This window comes from Euleptes europaea, chromosome 12 (assembly GCF_029931775.1).
Source record: "Euleptes europaea isolate rEulEur1 chromosome 12, rEulEur1.hap1, whole genome shotgun sequence".
Taxonomy (NCBI): domain Eukaryota; kingdom Metazoa; phylum Chordata; class Lepidosauria; order Squamata; family Sphaerodactylidae; genus Euleptes; species Euleptes europaea.
Genome location: NC_079323.1, coordinates 3,125,075 through 3,152,967, shown reverse-complemented (window position 1 = coordinate 3,152,967; position 27,893 = coordinate 3,125,075). Strand labels below are relative to the sequence as shown.

General features: G+C 48.2%; 1 protein-coding gene across 1 annotated transcript; it reads right to left on the bottom strand.

Moving 5' to 3' along the window:
• Positions 1–161: 161 nt before the first annotated feature.
• On the bottom strand, positions 162–27,893 carry P4HA3 (prolyl 4-hydroxylase subunit alpha 3). Its single transcript, XM_056858826.1, has 14 exons — positions 27,751–27,893; positions 21,692–22,033; positions 18,731–18,873; positions 17,188–17,411; positions 16,275–16,424; positions 14,340–14,391; positions 13,347–13,510; positions 10,695–10,871; positions 8,625–8,689; positions 6,288–6,447; positions 5,516–5,578; positions 3,335–3,403; positions 1,765–1,861; positions 162–232 (listed from the first exon to the last, which is right to left on the bottom strand). The coding sequence occupies exons 1-14, from the start codon at positions 27,891–27,893 to the stop codon at positions 162–164; spliced, it is 1,920 nt and encodes a 639-aa protein (XP_056714804.1).

Sequence of the window (27,893 nt, the reverse complement as noted above, 5' to 3'; positions counted from 1 at the left end):
GAGGGGAATCTTGCCAAGACATATTTTGGCAACAGCTCGACAGCCCAGCTGCGTCAGGATGGAAGGGAGTAGGTTTCAGATTCTCTTTCCCTTCCTGCTGTGAGCTGCCGCCTCCTTTTGCTCTGCGGTGTCTCCCAAACCCAGCAGCATGCCTGAGTTTGCTAGTCTTCTGGGTGGGTGCCGCACAGCCTCCGGAACTCCTGGCCATATTCGTGGATCCATTTATTGGCCACTGTTCAAAAGAAACGAGGAGGATATCAGCTAGAGAGAGTCACTGGTAACTGGCAGAAGTCATTTGTGTCTAATCTTGTTGTGAATTGCATGAAAATAAGAGATGTCCCTAGGCTCACAGTTTGCGGGCAGGCTGCATTCCTCTGCAGGATTGGAGTCTTAGTCAGGAAAGAAGCTGATCACTCTAAACAACCTATATTTTAAATTCCTTTTCTTTTGCAAAGGCAGTCTCTGAGATTAAAATTATTTTATTTTTCTGTTGAAGATCCTAGGAACCTACAGTCTGAAAAAAGACTTTAACTCTAGGCAACTAGCATCAAAATTCATTAATTATGAATTAAATCAAGAGTTTCCGTCTAGACATTAGGAAGAATTTTCTAACAGAGCGGTTCCTTAGTGGAACAGGCTTCCTTGGGAGGTGGTGGGCTCTCCTTCCCTGGAGGTTTTTAAGCAGAGGCTAGATGGCCATCTGTCAGCAATGCTGATTCTAGGACCTTAAGCAGATGATGAGGGGGAGGGCATGGGGTTGGACTAGATGACCCTGGTGATCCCTTCCAACTCAATGATTCTATGAAATAAAATATTGTGTAACTGAACCACTATTCTGCGTAGCATAAGCCTCCAGTCTTGAGCAATAAAGACCGGATCAGGCTCAAGGGGTTAGATAACCAGATGCAACAGGTGTTCATTTAACCCCTTAAAGGACTATAGTTCCAAAGCATCCTTAGGACCATTGTATATATAGTACGATATCGGTCAGTTCTTTATATAGCAGAGTGTAAAACACCTTAGAACTGAGTAGGTTCTATTTATACCAAAATAAACCTTTATCACTCAATTGCAGGATGCTGTAACTTAAAAAATATATATTCTAAATGAATTGTATTTGGTTATATGTATGTTTTATGACTTGTTCTTATTCTCTGAGTGTATTTTGCCTGATTACAATAGGTCCCCTGATGAAGCCACAGGCAAAACACGTCAGGATCAGGGAGTAAGAATAAAGACGTGTATCTTGCCTCAGAGCAGGGGTCCCCAACATTTTTGAGCCTGTTGGCACCTTTGGAATTCTGGTTCAAAATGTCTGCCACAAAATGGCTGTTACATCTTACCTTCAGTTGCACAAGGAAGAAGAAGAGTTGGTTTTTATATGCTGACTTTCTCTACCACTTAAGGGAAACTCGAGCCAGCTTACAATCACCTTCCCTTCCCCTCCCCACAACAGACACCCTGTTGAGGTAGGTGGGGCTGAGAGAGCTGTGACTTGCCCAAGGCCACTCAACTGATTTCATGTGTAGGAGTGGGGAAACAAATCCAGTTCACCAGATTAGTATCTGCCGCTCATGTGGAGGAGTGGGGAATCGAACCCGGTTCTCCAGATCAGAGTCCGCAGCTCCAAACCATCACTCTTAACCACTCTACCACGCTGGCTCCTGAAAGGGGTTGTTAACATGAGTGTGCAATGTCTCCTTCCCATATTTAGCAGAGACACGGCTGGATTGTTGTGCAGACAGCTGAGCCGGGTTTCCTTACCCCATTTATCTCCTGCAAGCACCGGGCAGCCGGCATGGAGGGTGTCTTCGTCCCCCTCTCCGTTCCTATGAAGGTTCCACCAAAAAAGAGCCGCATTCTAGGAAAGAGAGCAGAGGCCAAGAACGTGACAGTTTATCCACAAGAGGAATGGTACAGGGACCTGATTCGGCACTGCAATGCATACCTTGATGCGCAAAGAGGTGTCCCTGGAATTTACACGGATAGAATTTCCTCTGTGGTGACAGGAGCATCTGCAATGTCCCTCCCCCATAGGGTCCCAACCTACAGGTACTGGCTGGAGATCTCCTGCTATTACAACTGATCTCCAGGCCATAGAGATCAGTTCCCCTGGAGAAAATGGCCGCTTTGGCCATTGGACTCTATGGCATTGAAGTCCCTCCCCAAACCCCGCCCTCCTCAGGCTCCACCCCAAAAATCAGGTATTTCCCAACCCGGAGCTGGCAACCCTACCCCACCCCCACCCAGGTCTTAATCATTCCCATTAAAGTTGTGGACTCCCTCCACTGCCACTCAGTTGCCCTGGTGACCTAAATTCACTTCCACCAGCTTCAGGCTCTTCTAGATTTTTCTTTGACCCATCCAGATCCCATGGGTGCAATTCATGACTGTGTGTGTGTGTGCCGGCAAGTCACAGCTGACTTATGGCGACCCCATTATATTTTCAAGGCAAGAGACGTTGGCAGGTGATTTGCCATTACCTGCCTCTGCGCCACGACCATGGAGATCTCCCATCCAGATAGTAACCAGGGCCGACCCTGCTTAGTTTCTGAGATTTGACCGGGTAGGGCCACCCTGGGCCACCCAGGTCAGGGCCTGATAGATGGTGGGGATAAAACGAGAGGGGCAACAGATTGTAAGCTGGGAGGAGGAGGAGAAGTGGTTTTTATACCCCGATTTTCTCTACCTTCAAGGAGTCTCGAACCTGAGTCAAAGCTCTCTTCGTGAAGAAGAAGAAGAGTTGGTTTTTATATGCTGACTTTCTCTACCTCTTAAGGGAGACGCAAACCGGCTTACAATCACCTTCCCCTCCCCACCACAGACACCCTGTGAGGTAGGTGGGGGGCTTTGAGAGCTGTGACTAGCCCCAGGTCACCCAGCTGGCATCGTGTGTAGGAGTGGGGAAACAAATCCAGTTCACCAGATTAGCCTCCACTGCTCATGTGGAGGAGCGGGGAATCAAACCCAGTTCTCCAGATCAGAGTCCACCGCTCCAAACCACTATACCACGCTGGCTCCCTGAGATACCCTGGAAACCTTGTTGTTCCTTAAGGTGCGTCTGGACCAAAAATCTTGCTTTTCTAGTGCAGACCAATATGGCTACTTGCTTGGAACTGAAGTTTGTGGCCCTGCTTGACATGTTATGAGCCTGATACGTGTGCCAATTTGGGTAATGTGAGAAAGGACAGGATGGATAGAGCAGGGGTCGGGATGCTTGCCAGAAGGTTGTTTTTCAAAAGGAGTAGATGTGAAAAATCTTTTGAAACGCAAATATAAATTAAAGTTTTGAAAAAGGGATGCAAGTAACTCTTTGGAGAAAGTGAACCCTCACCTTGACCACAGGTATGCTGAAATTTGCGTAGATGAAGGCTGTGGATCCTCCAGCTTCTACAGAGCTCAGCTGAGGGAACAAAACCAAGAAGCCTATGCTAGAGACTGTCTTTGGAAGATGGGGTGCTCTATGAATATTTAAAATACAAATTCTGCATCCAGGAAAGATAACCTCTGAACAGGTAACATTTCATGTCAAGCAAACAGTTGTTTATATTTTATATGTTTTCTGCTGCTGCTAGCCACAGGGAGGATCACAGGTAATGGAACCCTGTGCCTAGGGTTGCCAGATCCCTCTTTGCTACCGCCAGGAGGTTTTTGGGGCAGGGTTTGTGGAGGGGAAGGACTTCAATGCCATAGAGTCCAATTGCCAAAGCAGCCATTTTCTCCAGGTGAACTGATCTTATCAAGCTGGAGATCAGTTGTAATAGTGGGAGATCTCCAGCCACCACCTAGAGGTTTATACCAAAATACAATAACCTATGCTGATAAACCAGGGAAAGCTGATCAAACAAGGACAGCACAAAGCCTCAATTTCTAATATGATCCTGCTTTTACTTAAAGGTATATCATCCTTAAAAGGAAACCTAAATATTACAATCATGAAAGGAAACTTAAATCTTACAACATTCTAAACCCCTTTACATAACAACAAATTATAACAAAGCTAATAAGGACATTAATGTCATGCCCACTGTTTATATAACTACTAGGGTTTCCGACTGCCAGGTAGTAGCATGAGATCTGCTAATTCAACTGATCTCCAGCCGACAGAGATCAGATCACCTGGAGAAAAATGGCCGCTTTGGCCATTGGACTCTATGGCATTGAAGGCCCTCCCCTCCCCAAACCCTGCCCTCTTCAGGCTCCGCCCCCAAAATCTCCCGCCGGTTGAGAAGTGGGACCTGGCAACCCTAATAACTACACAAATTCAATTTTGGTGCTGACCTGCCGCTGTTGCAGACATTGCTTGAAATGTATTTTGATTGAATTTGTGTAGTATATAAACAGTGGGCATGACATTAATGTCCTTATTAGCTTTGTTATAGTTTGTTGTTATGTAAAGGGGCTTAGAATGTTGTAAGATTTAAGTTCCCTTTCATGATTGTAATATTTAGGTTTCCTTTTAAGGATGATATACCTTTAAGTAAAAGCAGGATCGTATTAGAAATCGAGCCTTCCTGCTGTCCTTGTTTGATCAACCCCCTGGAGGTTGGCAACCCTAAAGCTGGTGCGACCACAAAAGAGCTGCCGCAAGAGGGCTGCTGCAGCAGGTAGAGCCAGCCGCCAAATGGCTGCCATAGCTTACTTTCAGTCGCACGGTGAAGATCCTTGTGTTGTGGTGGCAGCTGCAGCCAAAGCAGCGTTGTAAAAAATCTGCACAGCCAGTCAAATCTCCAAAGGCCAATCAGAAGCCTCGCTGGGCAAAAGCCCCCCCTGGCCCCACCCAGTTCCTAAAAACACTTGGCAGGTGCTGAGAAAAGTGTAGGCGGGCCCCACATGCCAACAGCCACCTTGTTGGGGACCCTTGCTCTATACCACTGGTTCTCAACCAGGGGTCCGTGGACCCCCAGGGGTCCGCAAGAACTAAATTAAGGCCCGCGAAACAAAGTTATAAACCCATAATAAATTAATATTTTCAATTAAAAGTTCTCTATTATAAAATATATATATTCAAATATTATTCTAAGTTTAATGTTTAACTAACAGTTATGATTAAAGTTTATTTTCAAATTCTCTGAATTTTTATTTCGAACCTTGGGGTCCCTGAACCGAACAAAAAAGTCCTAGTGGTCCCTGGTCAAAAAAAGGTTGGGAACCACTGCTCTATACAGTGTATTCTAAAGCATCCCTCTTCACTAGGGTTGCCAACCTCCAGGTGCTAATTCTCTTACAGCACGCTAACCTTCGTTTGCCAAACCTCCAGGTGCTAGCTGGAGATCTCCTGCTATTACTACTGATCTCCAGCCGATAGAGATCAGTTCCCCTGGAGAAAATGGCTGCTTTGGCAATTGGACTTTATGGCATTGAAGTCCCTCCCCTCCCCGAACCCCACCCTCCCCAGGTTCCGCCCCCAAAACCTCCCGCCGATGGCAAAGAGGTTACCTGGCAACCCTACTCTTTGCTTCCCCTCCCCTCATCCAAACCCGAATACAAATTCCAGCCGAAAGGAAGTACTCACATAAACCATCAACGTGGCTATTCGGTTTCCAGATTTCAACCGGTAAAGGGGGCTTTTTCTTGACTGCATGAAAAGAACAGAGTTGCTTTTTGACAGAGCATTGCATTATTCATGGCTGAGGCTTGTGTATTTGGAAGTTGTGACTAGGTGACACGAAGCATTGCAGGTAACATAATTAAACAAGAAGTGTACAAAAAAAAACCTTCTGCCCCTTTCTACTATTTACGGAATCCATAAATACGTCTACAGTTTTTAATTTGTTTAAAATTTGTGGCCTGGCCCAGCCCTATCTCACCTCTGTAATTGGAGCGACTATCTTTTTTTAACTGGCATGGTTTTAACAGCCATATGACAGGAGAAAACCACTGGTATAACTTTTCTCACCATGAAGACACAGTTGGGTTGCCTCCTAAGGTTTGAAATCAGCAGGTAACTCTCAAAAGATAGGTGAGGCAGAATATAAATGGCTTCAACAAACCCATCAAATCAATGGGAAGATTAATTTCCGTTAATTTCAAAGAACAAATGACCAAACTAAGGTTCCCAGCTCTGGGTTTGGGAAGAATTAGGGCTGGAACGTGGGGAGGGTGGGATTTGGGGAGGGGAGAGACCTCAACAGGCTATAACGCTGCCTAATCTGCCCTCCAAAGCTGCCATTTTCTCTAGGGAAACTGATCTCTGTGGTCTGCAGATCAGTTGTAATTCTGGGAGATTTCTGGTCCCTACCTGGAGGCTGGCAACCCTAGACCAGACATGTATCCGGTGTACTTACGGTCGCATGGTCGAAATGGGGCTCATAGTGACCCCCTAGCCCGTAGTTCACCACCTGCAGATATTCTGCATAGGGGTGCTGGATGTTCAAACCGGTCAGGGCTGCGATCCGCCGATCGAGCGTCACAATCAGGGGATCCACAGTGTCTTTCAACCAGGCACTAAAACACACACAGAGTCAGAACATTGGCTAAGGACAGCGAGACAGAATTATTTTGTTTCTTGTTTACTTCCGGCACTCTCTCCCCAGAGAGACTTGCCTGTCCCCTGCTGATGCCATATTCTGCCAGAAGTCAAAGAGTTGGTGTTTATATGCCGACTTTCTCTACCACTTAAGGCAGAATCAAACCGGCTTACAATCGCCTCCCCTCCCCCTCCCCACAACAGACACCCTGTGAGGTAGGTGGGACTGAGAGAGTGGTGACTAGCCCAAGGTCACCCAGCTGGCTTCATGTGTAGGAGTGGAGAAACAAACCCAGTTCACCAGATTAGCCTCCGCCGCTCATGTGGAGGAGTGGGGAATCGAACCCGGTTCTCCAGATCAGAGTCCACCGCTCCAAACCACCGCTCTTAACCACTACACCACGCTGGCTCTCAGAGGTTTCTCCCCCTTCTTTTTATCTGACATTCCAAGCCAGTGATATTTGTATTTCTCCCGTTGCCTAAAAGCAAGAGGGTTAAGAGCTCAGCAGTTGCCCAAAAGCTGGGAAATGGAATTCCTGTGTTTAATGGGGTGCCTCAAACAGAGATTGCAAAGCTGAGCGATGAGATCATCCGGCAAAGTCTTGGCCGGCTCTGCTCTGCTTCTAGACCACAAAAGACGTGTCATCCCTTGTGTGCGGGGGTCTCGCGCTTTGCCAAAGGCCTCGTGAAGTCATTTTTCCCAACCCAGAGAGCCGCTCACTGGGGAGTAATAAATGTAAGTGGCAGAGAAAGTGGGGAAGGGAAGGTGATTGTAAGCCGGTTTGAGTCTCCCTTAAGTGGTGGAGAAAGTCGGCATATAAAAACCAACTCTTCTTCTTCTATAAAAGAAGAAGAAGACGAGTTGGTTTTTATATGCCGACTTTCTCTGCCACTTAAGGGAGACTCAAACTGGCTTACAATCACCTCCCCCCCCCCACAACAGACACCCTGTGAGGTAGGTGGGGCTGAGAGAGCTGTGACTAGCCCAAGGTCACCCAGCTGGCTTCATGTGTAGGAGTGGGGAAAGAAATCCAGTTCACCAGATTAGCCTCTGCCACTCATGTGGAGGAGAGGGGAATCAAACCTGGTTCTCTAGATCAGAATCCACTGCTCCAAACCACCGCTCTTAACCACTACACCACACTGGTTCTGTGTATATGAGTCTCTCCAGAGACCTCTTCGAAGCAGTTTCTCTTCTCACCAATAAGTGCTATTTGTTCCCATATGCCAAAGAAAACCATGATTCTTACAGACAGCACATGTAACACAAAACCACAGCATGCTTCAAGCAAATGCCATCTCTACATCAGGCTGAGGTAACTCTCCACAAAGTGGGCAGTGCACTTGAGTACTATGTTTCTTGGACCAACGCATGGTACCTTTGTCAGATCAATACATGAAGCTGCCTTCTACTGAACCAGATCCTCTCGGTCCATCAAAGTCAGTATTGTCTATTCAGACTGGCAGCAGCTCTCCAGGGTCTCAGGCAGAGACGATTCACCATCACCTGCTGCCTGAGCCTTTTAACTAAAGATGCAGGAGATTGAACCTGCAACCTTCTGCATGCCTAGCAGATGCTCTACCACTGAGCCACAGCCCCTCTCCAAGTCTAGGACATCCCTCAAACAGCACATGCCTTGCATGGGGCGCCATCCTATGGGAGAGTTATATTTGAGTCCAGTAGCACCTTTGAGACCAACAAGATTTTAAGGATATAAGCGTTTGAGAGTCAAAGCTCCCTTCATCAGAAACCATTTGTCAGCTTATACCCCCCAAAAAATGTTGGTCTCTAGGCTTCTATTGGACTCGAATTTAGCTCTTCTACTGCAGACTAACATGGCTACCCTCTTAAACACATCTCCAGGAGCACTTTTCAGTGATCTGTGTGCTGTAGCATTTAAACTGGTGCTTAAGGCCAGAGTTTTACACATCGCTGATGTTCCAAAGGGGCAGTAGGGTGTATGCACACAGCTATAACGACCAGTTGAATTTCTGCCTCTGATCCACCTGTTAGATAAAGGCACAGGTGCCCACTCAGGAATGGCTCTGTAGCATTTCCCAGGCAACTGCGTGCCAGATGTGCATCCAGTTTTAGGTAGGTCAGCCACTTCCCCCACACAAATTCTTCCAGGGCTCAACAGGGGGTCGCGATTACCTTTTGCTTATCCGGTAGTCGGCTTTCTGTTGTCTTTCTCCGGAGGCGACTATTGACCTCTGCAACTAAGGAGGGAAGAGGCAGAGAGAAACGTTGAGGATGTGGCAGGACCGGTAGCCCCCGTCCCAGAGCTAAGCCTTAGGACATGTCACTGAATTGAGGGCTTTCTCTTCTGTTTGCCCCCACTTTTCTTCTTTCTATTGCCTCTTCTGTGTCAAATTGTAGGTTGTGAGCACCTCAGGGTGGAGGGAAGGCAGCGTGGTACGGCCGATCTCGTCAGATCTCAGAAGCTAAGCAGGGTCAGTATTTGGAAGAGAGACCACCAAGGAAAATCCTGCAGAGGCAGGCAATTGTCAACCACCTCTGCATCTCCCTTGCCTTGAAAGCCCCTTGCTGGCATCGCCATAAATCGGCTGTGACTCGACAGCACTTTACACACCCACACCCAAACACTTCAGGGTAGAAACTTGTGTTTTTGCTGTTCCTCTGTGTAGTGTAATATACACACTCTGTGGTCTGTATGGCATTGAAGTCCCTCCCCTCCCCAAACCCCACCCTCCTCAGGCACAGACCCCAAAATCTCCAGGTATTTCCCAACCCAGAGCTGCCAACCCTATAAATAATGAACACGCATTAGTAGGACTCTGGGGGTTCGCTGGAGGAAACAAACATTGCTCCCCACTCCCTTTAAAACTGCAAACCCCTCTCCTGCTCAAAAGACTGTTAGGAGCAACCCCAGCGTGGGATAATCGGCCCAGCCCACCGAGTTCCCAGAGAGACCACAGAGGTGAGGCAATCGGCAGAAAGGCCACACGGTCGAAGAGCCAAACCCACTGTGGTGAGTGCCGACAGCCCAGAGCCGGCTGCGTCTGGGCAAGGCGGAGCAGCGTCCATGTCCCATCTGCGCTGCGGAGTTGGTTAATGCCTTCCATATGGGCCAGGTTGGGCTGCCCCTGAAGCAGCTGCCCAGGAAAGGAAGAAAAAGTTGGCGGACAGAGGAGAAGACCTTCTGTTTGAGAGGCCAGTTGAGATGTGAGGAGATGAACCCACATTTGTTGTTCGTGGGTGTGCCCCATCTTTGTACAAAGCAGGGCTAGAGAGTCTTTACAATGTACTGCCCTGATAGGATTGCCAGCTCCGGGTTGGGAAATACCTGGAGATTTTTGGGGCGGAGCCTGAAGAGGGTGGGGTTTGGGGAGGGGAGGGACTTCAATGCCATAGAGTCCAATTGCCAAAGTGGACATTTTATCCAGGTGAACTGATCTCTATTGGCTGGAGATCAGTTGTAATAGCGGGAGATCTCCAGCTACTACCTGGAGGTTGGCAACCCTATGCCCTGAACCCCCATGAGCGAGCAGACTTGAATCCAGCGTGGTGTAGTGAGTTAAGAGCTGCGGATTCTTTTAAATAAAATTAAGTTTTAGACAACTGGTAAACAAAACTACCAGACACTTCTTCGGAAGTCGGGTGACGGGTCACTTTTTCGGTGGGTGTGGGAAAGGGTATTATTGGATACTTAAATTTATTATGATTGAATTGAATATGTTGTATAAATACCCTTGTACAACTCTTTTTTTCCTCTTTTTTCTTTTAATATTACTGTATTTTATATTTCTTTTTTTTCTTTTTCTTTTTTCTTATATTGTATGTTTTGTTAAAAATTTAATAAAAATTATAAATAAATAAAAAAGAGCTGCGGATTCTAATCTGGAGAACTGGGTTCGATTCCCCACTCCTCCACATGAAGCCTGCTGGGTGACCTTGGGCTAGTCACAGTTCTCTCTGGATTGTCTCAGCCCCACCTACCTCACAAAGTGCCCGTTGTGGGGAAGGGAAGGGAAGGAGATTGTAAGCTGCTTTGAGACGCCTAACGGTAGAGAAAAGCAGGGTATACAAAAACAAATGTTCTTCTTCTTGCCATATCACTTTGAGCTCTGCAGAGAAATTCCCACCACCACACTCTAGAGATAACATTTATATTCCAGTAATTGTTTCCAGTAATTGGGCCAGGTGAGGCTTTCTGACTGGTCACTGGGGATTTTATTGGCCCCCCACATTTGACACGCTTACCCGAGGAGCGGCCAATTCCTTGATCTTCTCGGCTTCAGAATCGCTGACAAAGTCGTGGTAGAGGGCTACGTAAGGACGCTGGTGGATGACTTCCCTCTTCAGCGGCTGGAGGACCAGTTGAGGGTTCCCGTTAGCTTCGTAGGAGCAGCAGAGGCCCGCCTGCCGGTACTGGGTGGGCTGAAAGAGGAACGGCGGAAGGGAGACGTGAGGCACTGCGACATACAGACATACGTGCTGTCAAGTTGCAATCAACTTAGGGTGACCCCAGAAGAGGCCTTCAAGTAGGGTTGCCAACCCCCAGGTACTTGGAAGAAATAAAGGCTCAGTGCTGTACGGATAATGGCAAGGATCCAAACAGCACTCACAAAGTACTAGAAATAAGATATTAATTTATAAAGGTGCAAATAAGTGCAAAAAGTGAGCATGTATACAAAATTAAATACAACAAGATACACATACAAAATTTGAATGTCAATCCAGCATAATACAAAAATTCAGTAGAAAATATGAATGTCCTGTAAGTCAGGTAAGTCAATATATACTGTTCGTAATAGATTTTTTTTTGTGCTTATTGGCAGCTGGAAGGCAGATGTCTGAGGCAAGGGCCACAGCAAAAAGACGACACGTCCTGACGTCTTTTTGCTGTGGCCCTTGCCTCAGACATCTGCCTTCCAGCTGCCAATAAGCACAAAAAAAAGTCTATTACGGACAGTATATATCGACACCTGACTTACAGGACATTCATATTTTCTACTGAATTTTTGTATTATGCTGGATTGACATTCAAATTTTGTATCTTGTTGTATTTCATTTTGTATATATGCTCACTTTTTGCACTTATTTGCACCTTTATAAATTAATATCTTATTTCTAACCCCCAGGTACTAGCAGGAGAACTCCCGCTATTACAACTGATCTCCAGCCAATAAAGGTCAGTTTACCTGCAGAAAATGGCCGCCTTGGCGATTGGACTCTATGGCATTGAAGTCCTTCCCCTCCCCAAACCCCGCCCTCCTCAGGCGCCGCCCCAAAAACCTCCTGCCGGTGGCAAAGAGGGACCTGGCAACCCTACCTTCAAGGCCATGGAGAAGCAGAGGTGGTTTGCCATTGCCTTCCTCTGCAAAGCCTTCCTCGAACACACATGAAGTTGACTTATACTGAATCAGACCATTGGCCCATCAGAGTAAGTATCGTCTACACCAGGGGTGGCAAACGTAAGGTCTGTGGGCCGGATCCAGCCCTTTGGTAGTCTTACACTCGCAAAAAAAAAAAAAAAGGCTTTCATGCCGAGAACACTGGCCCACACTTGCTGTGAAACTGCCGAAATAACCACCCTCATGGGGAGGGCGGCAGATCAGTCCAGCTCTGTTCCATCCTGCCCAGAACACTGAGCCACACTCACTGTGAAACTGACCAAAAGCAGCTGCATAGGTGGTTTGTGATTATTTCAGCATCCTCTCACTGTTCCATCTGAAACTGACCCACACTCGCTGTGAAACTGACTAAGCAGCCTCATGATATCTCTCACTAGTGCACTTGCAAATTGCTTCGAGGGGAGGGGTTGGATGAAGGCGACAGACATGTGGGAGGGAGAAGAGAACAGGTGTGGGGAGAAAAACCCAAAGTGACAAGTATGCACAGGACTGGCTTTCGATTTGGGATCGAGACAGACTTTAAACTCGGGGTAAAACAGCATCCTGAAAACACCGGGGGAAACGCGAGGGGAGAGTGAGGCGCCTTCTGAAGGTCGGGAAATACATGCATAATCAAAACGAAGCCCCAAAGTAGTCGGGGGTGACCACGACAGGAACAACCCGTGCATAAAAGGCCTCCTTTACCTTTTCCAAATGCAGCTGCTGGAGCTGCTTTTTTGAGGGGAAAGATGGAGTGAGTGAAGGGGATCTTTATCCCTGTTTTACCAGCCCACCTCTCATGCCTTTCATAGCAGCTTCAGCTGACAAGATTTATTTCCATTGTTTTCTTCTCTGGTTAGCTGGGAAACCAAACTAAGAAAACGAGGGCAGGCAGGGCTCAGAAGGGTTTGCTATTTTATTTTTGCTTGTCACTAAAAAAGTGTTTTAACTATTATAGTAGGCCGCCTTGAACCATGAGGAGAGACAGGATAGAAATGTTTTAATAAATATCAATCAATCAATAAAATGCTGGATTTTGCTGGTTGTGCAGCTGTTAAAAAAGGAGAAGTGTTGGCTTTTATATGCCGATTTTCTCTACCTTTTTAAGGAGAATCAAACCGGTTTACAATCTCCCCTTTCCCTCCCCGCAGCAGACACCTTGTGAGGTAGGTGGGGCTGAGAGAGTTCGAAGTGAACTGTGACTAGCCCAAGGTCACCCAGCAGGCTTCCTGTGGAGGAGTGCAGAAACCAACCCGGTTCTCCAGATTAGAGTCCGCAGCTCATGTGGAGGAGCGGGGAATCGAACTCGTCTCTCCAGATTAGAGTTCCCATCTCATGTGGAGGAGCGGGGAATCGAACCCGGTTCTCCAGATCAGAGTCCCCCAGATTAGAGTCACCGCTCTCAACCACTACACCATGCTGGCAAAGAGCCTTGCCAAACTTGGGGGGAAAGGCTATATTATTCAGTAATATTTAACAATAAGAGGTTGACCCATGAGGGCACCTGTGCCACACCCACCTGAGATCCCAAGGACTGGCACAACTTCTCGTACATATCTCTGGTCTCCAGGTGCGTCACATTTGGCCTTTGCAGGGCTGGCGTCTCTTCACCACTCTCAGAGGAGTCCTGCAGAAGTTTCTCGTACTTCAGGATGTTTCTGGCAATCCTCTTGTTGCTCGGATCTAGTAGAGATCAGGCTTCAACCCACATTTTCTCCAAATATGATCAGAGCTAGAATGGATCCCTCTGCGCTTCTGATAGCCTCCCCTCCTTGGTGGGAAAGAAAGGCCTAAGAGGACGTTTGCTGTGCCTTGTGCTGCTTGTACATCAGGCACACGGGACACAATGCTGCCTTCTACTTAGTCAGCTCCTTGGCCCGTCTAGCTCAGAATTGCCTGCTCTGACCGGCAGCAGCTCTCCAAGGTCCAGTCACTCCCACCACTTGCTGCCTGAGATCCTTCAAGTGGGGGTGCTAGAGACTAAATCAAGAATCTAGCGGGAAAAGTATGTTCTCTACCCCTGAGCCATGGCCCCTGGTCACCTTATAAAGTAGTATGGGGTGCCTATATGGTTACCAACCTCCAGGTGGGGCCTGGCGTTCTCCCAGAATTTAGGATTGCCAACCTCCAGGAGGTGGCTGGAGACCTCCTGGAATTCTGACTGATCTCCAGGCTATACGAGATCAGTTCCCCTGGGGGAAATGGCTGCTTTGGAAGGTGGATTCTATGGCATTATAACCTGCTGAGGTCCCTCCCCACACTCCACCATCCCCAGGCTCCACCCTGTAATGTTCAGTTCCCCCCACATTCAAACAATAACCCTCTACACTACAGGAATCATAATAACAAATCATAATTTGGCTGGTTGGAATCATAAGGATTCCCTAGTTCCTTATGGTCCAGTGAGTGGACTTTATTAGGAATCTCTCTAAACCTTGCTTAAGAATGATCAACAGCAACATTTCTCAGACTGACCAGATCTGGACATTTTCTTTCCCGGAGAGACACGTACCATAGTGAAGGAATTCTTGGGAGAGACTTAAGGCATGAGAAATGTTTCCTGCCTTACAAAAAAGAAAGAGAGAAGGAGAGGAAAATGTGGTTAAAATTCTAGAGGGAAAAAAAGAAAAGAAACATGGGATCTTGATTTTGCCAGGAAGTTACACCCTCTTGCTTGGCCAATGAACCTCAGTATGTGTGGCTACAGGCATTGCTTCTACTATTTTGGGGGAGTCTAACCCCCCAATAGATAGATAGATAGATAGATAGATAGATAGATAGATAGATAGATAGATAGATAGATAGATAGATATAGATATCAGATTTTTATGCAAACAATTGTTCCCCCCGCAGGTTTGCAGAAAGATCTGTCTTATCTAGTCTTGTCTCCATTCTCCAGAATAAACTATCTACATATTCGGCCATATTGAGACTTGATATATGGACAAGTGGGGCCCCCACAAGGACTTGGGTGGAGAGGATACCATTTTCCCCTTCCCCACTATTTCCTCTTTCCCTATAGCCTCCCCCATTTTCCTTCTTCCTTAATACCCACCAGCCACAGTTGTCTTCAGCTTTCCCTGTGTATATGTACGTTAAGTGCCATCAAGTCACATCCAATTTATCATGATCCTATTAATTATTTGTTTGTTTGTTTACTTATTTTATTTCTACCCCACCCCTCCCCGACCAAGCCGGGCTTGGGGCAGCTCACAATTCTACAAAATACAATTAATGAACTCCAAAACATCCTATCTTTTACAGCCTTGCTCAGGTCTTGCAAACGGAGGCCCATGGCTTCCTTTACAGAGTCAATCCATCTCTTGCTGGGTCTTCCTCTTTTCTTCCTGCCTTCCACTTTTCCTCGCATGATTGTCTTTTCCAGTGACTTTTGTCTTCTCATAATGTGACCAAAGTACAACAGCCTCAATTTAGTCATTTTAGCGTCTAGGGTCAGTTCGGGCTTGATTTGATCAATAACCCACTGATTTTTTTTCTTGGCAGTCCAGGGTATCTGTAACACTCTCCTCCAGCACCACATTTCAAAGGAATCTACTTTCTTCCTATCAGCTTTCTTCAATGTTCAGCTTTCACACCCATACATAGTAATAGGGAATACGATGGCATGAATTAACCTGATCTTGGTTGCCAGTGACACATCCTTACACTGAAGAGTCTTTTCTAGCTCCTTCATGGTTGCCCTTCCCAGTCTCAGTCTCCTTCTGAGTCAAATGACTTCCCTGAAATTGCTGGTTGCAGCTCCTGCCTAGGGATAACAGGTTGCCCACAGTGACAGGCAATCTCTTTCTGGTTTGGCTCCTGCCCTGCTCTGTGGAGTAGCAGGAAGGGGAAATGGTGGTATGCTGGTGTGACACTGTGATGTCACTTCTGGTTGATAGGGTTGCCAACTTCCAGGTATTAGCTGTTACAACTGATCTCCAGCCTGTAGAGATCAGTTCACCTGGAGAAAATGGCTGCTTTGGCAATTGGACTCTATGGCATTGAAGTCCCTCCCCTTCCCAAGCCCCTCCCTCCTCAGGCTCCACCCCCAAACCTCCCACCAGTGGCAAAGAGGGTTGGGAAATACCTGGAGATTTTTGGGGTGGAACCTGAGGAGGGTGGGGTTTGGGGAAGGGAGGGGCTTAAATGCCATAGATTCCAGTTGCCAAAGCTTCCATTTTCTCCAGGGGAACTGATCTCTATCGGCTGGAGATCAGTTGTAATAGCCGGAGGTCTCCAGCTAGTACCTGGAGACGGGCAACCCTACTGTTAACCCTACAGGTTGACTGGGCAGAAGTAACACCACAGTGTCACCAACACTATGACATCACTTCCGCCTGCTCAACCAAAGGTGGCATAGTGTTCACGACACTCGCCCCGGGCTTTGCCCCCAAATTGTTCCCTGGAATTACGAACTGAGGGCTGGCTCCCCTACCAGATGGCTCACCTTGAAGTAAGAAAAGGCAAGATGGTCGAGGGCATCTTCAAGACTTCCTTCGTCCTCTGTGTTCCAGCTCCCGTAGGAGTCCCGGAAGAGGTTGACCGCTTCCTCTAGCCACGTAATGGAGTGGTAATGGTCCTCCATGTCATAGGCAACCTGGAAGGAACAGGCAGAGGAAATGCAGCTGTCTTGGCAGGCGCGAATAGAAGGACGAGTAGAAATGCACACAGGCACACAGTTTCTTGCATACAAGATATTTATTCTTGCAGGCTCCATCTCCAAATTCCAGAAATTTCTCAACCTGGAGCGGGCAACCCTACAAATGTAGTGATACAAATGGGGTGCCATACCTGGATCATGACCACTACACCCTCCATCCCCTGGTCTGAGAACATGCACGTGGTGGTTCAGGCATTGGGATGGCCCCACGGCTACATTTGCGGGCGCTGGGCTTTTGTTGGGGATCTTCTGGCCTTCAGCAAGGCACAGTTTATGTGCACCTCAAACCCTTTCTCAAATGGTCTACCACCACCTGCCCCCAATGCTCTACTTGTGGCTATATCCCAGAGTTGTAGGGTTGACAACCTACAGGTAGTACCTGGAGATCTAACAGAATCATGGAAATTGGACTCTATGGTATTGATGTCCTTTCCCTCTCCAAATCCTGCCCTCCTCAGACTCCACCCCCAATATCTCCAGGTATTTCCCAACCTGGAGCTGGCAACCCTAATTACAACTGATCTCCAGAGGTCTATTCCCCTGGAGAAAATGGCTGCTTTGGAAGGTGAACTCTGCAGCATTATATCCTGCTGAGGTCCCTTCCCTCCCCAAACCTTGCCCTCCCTGGGCTCCACCCCCAAATCTCCAGGAATATCCCATCCCAGACTTGGCAACCATAAGTTAAGGGCTACCTGCTCACCTTGCCTATATGGAAGCAATCGTCGGCGGAGAGGGAGAAATCCTGCCTAGGGCTGTAGATGTCCAGGCGGGGAGCTCCGCTGACCTTCTGGAACCTCCCTTGGGCTAGCCCCCGAACGCTGAGGGAGTAGACGTCTTGCAGACGCATCACGGCCCGGGCGGCCCCCTCCAGGTCCTCCAAGACGGGCAGGCTCTTCTCCAGCTTCTGGTAGCCGCTCTTGAGGGCTAAAAGGTCAGTCGCAGTGGGATAACATCAGCCAACTTGGCAGGAGGTAGAGTTGCCAACCTCCAGGTGGTGGCTGGAGGTCTCTCACTATGACAACTGATCTCCAGACGACAGAGATCCGTTCCCCTGGAGAAAATGGCCGCTTTGGAAGACAGAGATCCATTGAAGTCCTTCCCCAGCCCAAACCCTACCCTGCTCAGGCTCCACCCCCCAAATCTCCAGGTATTTCCCAACCCAGAGTTGGGTAAGTCATGGCTATGAGTAGGGATGTAAACCTCCAGGTAGGGCTGCCAACCGTACTAGCTGGAGATCTCCTGCTGCTACATCTGATCTCCAGCCGATAGAGATCAGTTCACCTGGAGAAAATGGCCCCTTTGGCCATTGGACTCTATGGCATTGAAGTCCCTCCCCTCCCCAAACCCCGCCCTCCTCAGGCTCTGCCCCCAAAACCTCCCACCGGTGGCAAAGAGGGACCTGGCAACCCTACCTCCAGGTGGGGCCTGGGGATCTCCCGGAATGGCAAATGATTTCCAGACAACAGAGATCAGTTCTCCTGCATAAATGGCTGCTTTGGAGGGTGGACTCTGTGGCATTATATCCCGCTGAGGTCCCTCTCCTCCCCCAAGCCCTCTCCCAGGCTTTACCTCCAAATCTCCTAATCCACAGTTGGCACCCCTATCATAGCCTAGTATGAAGTCTGCCTCAGCTGGCAGCATCTTAGACTGACTTACAATCCCCTTCTCTTCCTCTCCCTACAACAGACACCTTGTGAGGTAGGTGAGGCTGAGAGAATTTTGGAGAGAACTGTGATTAGCCTAAGGTCACCCTCTACAGACTACATGTGGAGGAGTGGGGAATCAAACCCGGTTCTCCAAATTAGAGTCTGCTTCTCTTAACCACGACACCACAGTGGCTCATGTTGAAGAATTTACAACTTCATTACCATTTGAACATATGTCATATAGGTAACAATTGCAGATAGACATTGCACGTGGACATATTTTTAGATGTTTGGAAACTTTTAATAGATGATTCTTTGCAAATTTGCCACCGTTGTTATCATTTAAAAAAAAAACTTTTCTCGGTTCTTGCAGGTTATCCGGGTTGTGTGACCATGGTCTTGGTATTTTCTTTCCTGACATTTCGCCCACAGCTGTGGCAGGCAGCTGTGGGCGAAACCTCAGGAAAGAAAATACCAAGACCACGGTCACACAACCCGGATAACCTACAAGAACCGATGAACTCTGACCGTGAAAACCTTCGACAATATTAAAAACTTTTCTGTTTGAGGTCTGCAATTGTTAAAAACCCAGAGTACCTTGGCTGTTCTGGCTGGCCTCCATGCTATAGACCACATTCAGCCATTCTGACTGCAATCTCTTGATCAGGGTGTAGGCTGACAAAGGGTTGACCACGGTGCCCCCCACTCCTTGATGCAAGGCCTGGATCTTCTGGTAGAATCTGGAAGGTGCAAACAGAAAAGAGGTGAACCATATAGTACACATGAACACATGAACAAAACACCTGCATGCTTTTTGTACTCTGATCTGAATGGCCCAGGCTAGACTGGCCACAGCATTCTGCATTAAGTATAGCTCCTGTACACTCTTCAAGGGCAGCCCCACATAGAGTGCATTGCAGTAGTCTAATATAGACTACAAATCCATTTCAAAGCCATCTACGCCAGTGCTCAGTACTATATCTTGTGGCAGTGAGTTCCATAGGTTATATAGGTGTGAAGAAGTAGGGTTTTTTTGTCTCTTCTGAATTTGCTCATCAACTTAATTGAGTGATCCTGAATTCTGGTATTACGGGAAAGGGGGGAGTTCTTGCGTTCTACTTTACCTCTATGCAGAGTGTTCACGCAAAAGCATGGGCTTTAAGTAGTGACAGAGCATGAGAAGCCATGTGGCCTGAGCCCCGTCCTCAAACAATTATCAGACACAGATCATATGTAGCCCTTCCAATCAAAGTCACCCTAATTTTAAACCATTGCTCCATAACTGGGTACTTTATGAGGGATTCAGTATATAGGTTTCAAGAGGCTACACTTTCCAACATTTAGTTAAATATCTGACAGCTTTGGATCCTGGGACAATTTGTCGAATTGTTGCACAACAAAATCTGTAGTTTGCTTGTGCTAATTTGTTTAATTCTTTTTCCCTCTTCTGCTTCGGTTATCATCTACAGAACTGATTCATCAACAGGAGGGAAACCTCTTCAAATAATTTTGCACATCTGAAAGCACATTTCTTGCCCCTCACTCTGGCTCATGAGTATTTTGGCAGTGCGTTTTCTTTCCTTTAAATCTGGGTTGTGATTCAAAAACCGAAGAAGGAGGAGGAGGAGGAGGAGGAGGAGGGTTTTATATGTCGACTTTCTCTACCACTTAAGGAAGACTCAAACCAGCTTACAATCACCTTCCCCGCCCCACAACAGACACCCTGTGAGGTAGGTGGGACTGAGAGAGCTCTAAGAGAGCTGTGACTAGCCCAAGGTCACCCAGCTGGCTTCATGTGGAGGAGTGGGGAAACAAATCCAGTTCACCAGATTAGCCTCCTCCACTCATGTGGAGGAGTGGGGAATCAAACTCAGTTCTCCAGATCAGAGCCCACCGCTCCAAACCACTGCTCTTAACCACTACACCACACCGGCTTTACTTTCTTCCTTCTTCAGTTCTAACTTTTCTCTGAGCTTGCCCGTATGTACCCCTTTGTGGTGTAGTGGTTAAGAGCAGTGGACTCTAATCTGGAGAACTGGGTTTGATTCCCCACTCCTCCACATGAATGGCAAACTGTAATCTGATTAACCGGGTTGGTTTCCCCACTCCTCCACATACAGCCTGCTGGGTGGCCAGTCACAGTTCTCTCCAAACTCTCTCAGCCCCACCTACCTCACAAGGTGCCTGTTGTGGGGTGGGGAAGGTGACTGTAATCCACTTTGAGACTCCTTTTGGTAGAGAAAAGCGAGGTATAAAAACCAACCCTTCTTCGGGCACAAACACAGGTCTTTGGATCCCCGCGTCTACTTTGCAAATGGTAAAACAATGGCAATCCAGGTCCGTGCTCCACACAGAAGAATGCATGTGGAAAATGTTACGATGGAATGTGAAAGATCTGGGAGGGGAAAGGCAAGCGCGGGGCAGGGAGCCCGTTCTCAAGCTTTTGCTGAAAAGTCAGTGAGGAATGGACCGATTCTGAGTCACTGGCTGCTATCCAAGGTCTCTGGGAAAGTTCCTTCACGGATCTGCTCTGAAGGGGTCTATCGAGGGGGCTTCTGCATACTAAGCAGGTGCTGTGCCCTGCTGAACTGCAGGCAATTTCCTGTCTTTTAATATTATCTTATTGGCAGTCAACTCACGCTGTCAAGGTAAACAGCACACAACACGGATGCCGTCTGTCTATTCAGTACATTTTTATCCCACTTTTTCTCCAAAAGCAACAGACCTGGGTTTCCCTTCCCGTTGTATCTCCACAACAACCTGCCCCAGGGTGGCATAGTGGCTAGAGCATCAAGTCTAGGATCTGGGAGAACCAGGTTCGAATCCCCACTCTGCCATGGAAGCCCACTGGGTGACCATGGGCCAGGCACACACTCCTGCCTAGCTTACCTCACAGGGTTGTTGTGAGGATAAAATGGAGGAGAGGAGAATGATATATGCCACTTTGGGTCTCCATTGGGGAGAAAGGTGGGACATAAATGGCGCAAATGAATAAATAAACAATCCTTTCAGGTAGTAGGAGAAGGAGAAAGAGAAGGAGGAGGAGGAGGAGGAGGAGAAGAAGAAGAGTTGGTTTTTATATGCCGACTTTCTCTACCACTTAAGGAAGAATCAAACCGGTTTATAATCTCCTTCCCTTCCCCTTCCCACAACAGACACCGTGTGAAGTAGGTGAGGCTGAGAGAGCTCTAAGAGGGCTGTGACTAGCCCATGTCACCCAGCTGGCCTTATGGGTAGGAGTGGGGAAACAAATCCAGTTCACAGATTAGCGTCTGCCGATCATGTGGAGGAGTGGGGAATCAAACCCGGTTCTCCAGATCAGAGTCCACCACTCCAAACCACCTCTCTTAACCACTACACCATGCTGGCTCTCCTACTATCGCCCAGGGTGCTAGGCAGAGGATGTGATTTGCTTTTCTGTCCTATTTGGGTTGGATCCAGGCGGGCAAGGGGGGCTCCTGCCAGATCAGACCACGGGCTCAGAGAGGGTCTCTATCTGTGGCTCTCAGCAGCCTGGCCTGTGGGGCCCTTTGACGCCCACGCCCTGTTCACTCTTACCTTTGGAGGTCTTTGAGCCTGCTGGTCTCTTCGTCGAGGTATGTGCGCAAGCCCCGGAGGAGTTCTCTCTCGGTCGCCAGCGCCTGCTGGATGCTGAGCATGGACGTGAACGTTTCTGCCCCTAGGCCTGGCCAGAGTCCAAGGAGAGCCACCCCAATGAACCACGGCACCATCCTCCTCCGGAGAGAGCAGCTCCCAATCTTTCCCCTTGGGCAGACGCCGGATTCTTCTGTTCGTCCTGAATCGAGGCAGCCCGGCTGTTTCCAGAGCCGCTTCTCTGGGCTCACCTCTCCTCCTTTGCTGAGATCTCGCCTGCAGCTGGAAAACCCATCTGGCGAGAACCTTTCCGGGAGCGAAAGGAGAGGAACAGAAACCAGATGTGGAGGGGCAGCAGCGAAACCTACCGTGCCGAATCTGCACTCCAGGCCCCGCAGAACTCTGGCAGGCTGTTCAACAGTGTTTCCCCCCTTACAGTGGTGCTGGAAATGGGCTTTGCAAACAGGGATGTTAAGCGGGAGGGGATGGGAGCCACGCTGGCCAGGCTCTGTTGCAACTGATGTGTGCAGACAGTTCGGGAAGCCGAACTTTCCAGGCAGGATTTTCGAGGGCTGGAAGCGGATAGCAAAATCGAGCCTGTTGGGAGTCGCCTTGGAGTGAGTCAGAGTCTGGCTTCGTTGCTCTGTCTGCTCATGGAAGGGCAGCGGCTATCCCGGAGGTGTAACACTCAGCGTTACTCCTCTGAAGATGCCTGCCACAGCTGCTGGAGAAACGTCAGGAAAGAAAATACCACGGTCACACAGCCCGGATGACCTACAAGAACCGATGAACTCTGACCGTAAAAGCCTTCGACAATATTTGTTTTATTGATCAGTTTGTGTCCCATTCGTTCTCTTGCAGAAAAATTGGATATAAATTATTGGAGGTCATCCTGCAAGGTACATATAAGTCAGGAAGTACAAATGTAGGGAAATGAGGCTTTGATAGCAGGTTATTGCTGTGGATTTCTTTGAGATGATAAAACCTTGAACTTTTTATGGCTGCTTTAGGGTCCAAACATCTGTACCTATAATGCCACCTAGTGGCCAATTCTAACATGACAAGTAGACTGTATCTGGCACAGAATAAATAGTTCTTTGGTACCTGCAATCTGCCCTGACCTGGGTAGCCCAATCTCGCCAGATCTCAGATGCTAAACAGGTCAGCCCTGGTTTAGTATTTCGATGGGAAACCACCAAGGAATGTCAGGCTCTCTACGCAGAGGCATGCAATGGCAAACCACCTCTGAATGCCTCTTGCCTTGAAAACCCTAGAGCAGGGGTATCAAACACAAGGCCCGAGGGCCGGATCCAGCCCCTTGAGAGCTTTTATCCGGCCTATGAGCCAGCCAAGGCAGCCACCCCCTCCCCCACCCTCAATCTGGTCCGATGAGGCACGGTCCGGCCCGAACAAGTGACATTTAAGGCATATCTGGCCTTCATAACAATTGAGTTTGACACCCCTGCCCTAGAGGGTCACCATGTGGGTTGCAACTTGATTAGGGTTGCCAACCTCCAGGTACTAGCTGGAGATCTCGTGCTATTACAATTGATACCCAGCCGATAGAGATCAGTTCCCCTGGAGAAAATGGCAGCATTGGCAATTGGACTATATGGCATTGAAGTCCCTCCCCAAACCCTTCCTTCCTTAGGCTCCACCCCAGAAACCTCCCACCGGTGGTGAAGAGGGACCTGGCAACCCTAGACTTGATGGCAAAAAGAAGAAGAAAGAAAGAAAGAAAGAAAGAAAGAAAGAAAGAAAGAAAGAAAGAAAGAAAGAAAGACTTCTGCACATGCTGGATAATGCACTTTCAATCCACTTTCAATGCACTTTCAATGCACTTTAATGAGTTTGCAAGTTGATTTTGCCATTCCGCACAGTAAAATCCAGCTTCAAAGTGCATTGAAACCGGATTGAAAGTGCATTATTCGGCATGTGTGGAAGTGCATATATAAATGCAAATAGGCATGGGGCAAACAGAGGCTTAGAACCCAAGCCTATGGCTACCATCCCATGCATGCTTATTTGAGCTCAGGAGACCGGGTTTTCCACTATGATGGGCAACCTCCAACCAACGGGGGCATTGTGCAAAACCGTCATATCACATCTGGGTACATGCCCAGAAAGAGGGTTGCTGGGCCACGCCTGACAACCGGCGGGAGCTTTGGGGGTAGGGACATGAGAGGCTGTAGCAATCTGTGCACCGTGATGCCACGTCAGGGGAAAACCCCGGAAGTGATGCCAGGTAGCTCTAGGAATCATCAGAAACTCCATGGTGAAACCAGAGTGTTCCATGGTTCCTAGAGCTTCCTGGCATCATTCCCAGGTTTTCTCCACAAGTAACATAATGGCACACAGGATACAAACTTTTAAAAATGTTCCTCTTCCTGCTGCTCCAAGTGTTGGCAGGAAACATGGGTTGCTAGGCCTCTCTGGAAGGGATGTCACAGTGTTGTGCAATGACAGTTACCTGTGTCTCCCTCCCCTCAAAGGTCCTGAAAGTTGCCAGCTGAGGGCTTTGCATTCTTCATCTGAGCATAAATGCCACTGAACTCAGTAGAATTCACTTCTGAACAAAAAAATCCAGGCTACCCCAGGCCACTGTTGTACTTAATCCGGCCCCGTTGTGGTGCTGCAGGACCGAGACAAAACCCTCCCCAGTGCAATGAAAAAGGCAGAGCTGAAAGCCAGGTCACTAGAGGGGATGGATAGAAAGGCCGGCCTGTAAGCGTCAGCCACTGCTTCATCATGAAGGTCTTGGGACCAGCAATTCTGCTGTTTCTGGTGTTCCTGGGGTTAATCGGTAAGTGTTTAGCCTGAAGAGGAGACGACTGAGAGGGGATATGAGAACCATCTTCAAGTACTTGAAGGGCTGTCATAGAGAGGAGGGTGCAGAGCTGTTTTCTGTTGCCCCAGAAAGTCCGACCAGAACCAACCAATTGAAATGAAATCAAAAGTTTCCGTCTAGACATTAGGAAGAATTTTCCAACAGTTAGAGCGGTTCCTCGGTGGAACAGGCTTCCTCGGGAGGTGGTAAGCGCTCCTTCCCTGGAGGTTTCTAAGCAGAGGTTAGATGGCCATCTGTCAGCAATGCTGATTCTATGATCTTAGGCAGATCACGAGAGGGAGGGCATCTTGGCTATCCTCTGGGCATGGAGTAGGGGGTCACTGGGGGTGTAGCGGGGGAGGTAGTTGTGAATGTCCTGCGTTGTATGGGGGATTGGACTAGATGACCCTGGTGGTCCCTTCCAACTCTACGATTCTATGATTCTGTCTGAGGGTGAGCAAATGCAAAGGGACTCCTACCCATGGGCTGTTCTATGAACAAGGAAGTTTGTCATGCAGGGCTATTGTTGGTTTTTAAGATGTGATTTTATGATGTATGTTTTTATTTGTTAGCCACCACAGTGGGCCTTTCAGGGTAGAAAGGCAGGGTATAGGTGTTGTAATATGACAACAAAATAAAATATTAGACCTGTCAGGATCCTTACATCCCAAAAGCGAGAAACATCTTCTTCTGGAAAGAAGTTTCTATGGAATAAAGGATTTCTTAATTACCCCAACACACCACACTTTGATTCATCTGCAAAAGACATTGTGATTGTGTAACCCACTTTGAGAAAGTCTGCACAGGGCTAAAGTGATTGGCAAATTTCAGCTGAAAGAAATACGTTCGAACAATCCAGATACGACCCTGACAGCATTTGCACCCTAACAATAATACTAGAATGTGGGGTCATCTGCTGAAGCTGGAGGGTGAAAAATTCAACACAGATAAAAGGAAGTATTTCTTCACACATAGTCAAACTGTGGAACTACCTGCCCCAGGATGTGGTGATGGCTGCTAACTTGGAAGGATTTAAGAGGAGAGTGGCCATGTTCATGGAGGAGAGGGTTATCCATGGCTGCTAATCAAAATGGGTACTAGTCATGATGCAAACCTATTCTCTCCAGGATCAGAGGAGCATGCCTGTTATATTAGGTGATGTGGAGCACAGGCGGGATAATGCTGCTGCAGTCGTCTTGTTTGTGGGCTTCCTAAAGGTACCTGGTTGGCCTCTACGTGAAGAGACTGCTGGACTTGATGGGCCTCGGCCTGACCCAGCAGGGCTTTTCTGATGTTCGTATTTTCTAACTAGGTCAGGGCTCCCAATCTGACACCCAGCCAGCCCACACTATCTGTCTGCTGAAAATGGGAAAATCACCCTTTGTCCAGGGACTGCCCGGGCAACAGCAGCTGAGATCCAGCTGATGTTCCGGGCATTGTGTATTAATCCCCAGGATTTTGTTGGGGCAGCATCAGGCCCGCTCAGGCATTTGGGATCTCCAGATGACCCTGTTCTACATCAAATTTCGTCAGCAGGTTCCTATATTGGAGCATTGGCTTGCAGACCTGAGGCACCCATGGAGCAAGAGAGACATCTGTCCAGATATTACACAGCTGCTGATTGACCAGCTGGTCTGCTATTTCCCCACTTTGGGTCATTATACTGGAATAGGGTTGTCAGCCTCCAGGTGGTGGCTGGAGATCTCCTGGGATTACAACTGATCTCCAGGCAACAGAGTTCAGTTCTCCTGGAGAAGATGGCCCCTTCGGAAGGTGGACTCTATGGCATTTGTACCCTGCCTACCAACCATCCACAGCACAGGAGGGGACTGGATTTCGGCCACCAGTGGCCGAGCGGTCCTAGCTGGGTAGGGTTGCCAGCTCTGAGTTGGGAAATTCCTGGGGGTCGAGCTTGGGGAGTTGGAGGGGAGGCAGCATGGTACAGCCCGATCCCGTCAGATCTCAGAAGCTAAGCAGGGAGACCACCAAGGAATACCAGGGTTGTTGTGCAGAGGAAGGCACTGGCAAATCACCTCTGCCTTGAAAACCCTGTAAGCTTCGACTTGATGGCACTTTACACACACACACACATACACACACAGAGCTCAATGGGAATGTGATGCCTTAGAGTTCACCCTCCGAAGCAGCCTTTTCCTCCAGGGGACCTGATCTCTGTAGTCTGGAGATCAATTGTAATTCCAGGGTCTCTCTAGGCCGCACCTGGAGGTTGGCAACCCTACGAGATATAGAAAGTCCAGTATATGCAGCTATAATATAGAGCAGGACTTCTTAAACTTTTCCCACTTGCGACCCCTTTTCGCCCGAGAAATTTTTACATGACCAAGGGTATATAGGTATATAAAATAGGTAGACAAATCAAACATTTACAGATAATAAATCATAAAGAGATTTTAGAACAATTCTTTGGTATAGGTTCAGAAACCTTTTACTGTTGCCAAATTTTTCGTGACCCCCCCACCCACATTCAGTTACATGACCCCCTATGGGGTCAGGACCCACAGTTTAAGAAGCCTTGATATAGAGAACTAGTGTGGTGTAGGGATTAGAGGGACCAATGAGGATCTGAAATACCTGGGTTGAAATCCACACGCAGTTTCGGGCAAATGCTACAGCGTCACCCCCTTGCGTTGACGCCACTTTAGGTTTGCGTGGAAGTGACATCATGATACTGGAGACCCAAAAATTGGTAGGTCCTTCCCCTCCCCAAATTTCCCACCAGTTGCCTGCCTTAGTCCGGCAAGTCTGGTTGGTGGCAGAGAGAGCCTTGTGCGAATCCCATCATGAATCAGGAGTGATTCTCTGTGTAAAGGACTGGAAAGTATTAGGTTGCCGCACATAATTATCGATGGGAGAGGTCTGAGATGCCATTAGGGTTGCCAACCTCCAGGTGCTAGCTGGAGATCTCCTGCTATTACAACTGATCTCCAGCCGACAGAGATCAGTTCATCTGGAGAACATGGCCGCTTTGGCCATTGGACTTTATGGTATTACAGTCCCACCCCTCCCCGAACCCCACCCTCCTCAGTCTCTGCCCCAAAAACCCCCCGCAGGTGGCAAAGAGGGACCTGGCAACCCTAGGTGCCATCCTGTCTTTCGCAGGGTGCAGATGCACAAAAGTGAAGTTAAGAAGGATAAATAGCAAATCATTTTGGGTGGGGGGGTGCCACATATTAACCGTCCTGTTTGTGTACCATGCTCCAAGCTGGACAGGAGGTGGGCCTTCCGCTGGCTTCCCGCGCTTGCTCCAACCATGTGGGCGTCTGCCGCCGATTCTGCTTGACTCACGAGACCTACGCTGGGATTTACGGCTGCCCGCAT

Coding starts and splice junctions, on each gene's coding strand:
- P4HA3 (XM_056858826.1), bottom strand. CDS start 27,893: ATGCGGGCAGCCGTAAATCCCAGCGTAGGTCTCGTGAGTCAAGCAGAA. Junction 13,511..14,339: donor CCAAGAATTCCTTCACTATG/GTACGTGTCTCT, acceptor GATCTCTACTAG/ATCCGAGCAACAAGAGGATT. Junction 10,872..13,346: donor GCCAGTCCTTGGGATCTCAG/GTGGGTGTGGCA, acceptor TTCCTCTTTCAG/CCCACCCAGTACCGGCAGGC.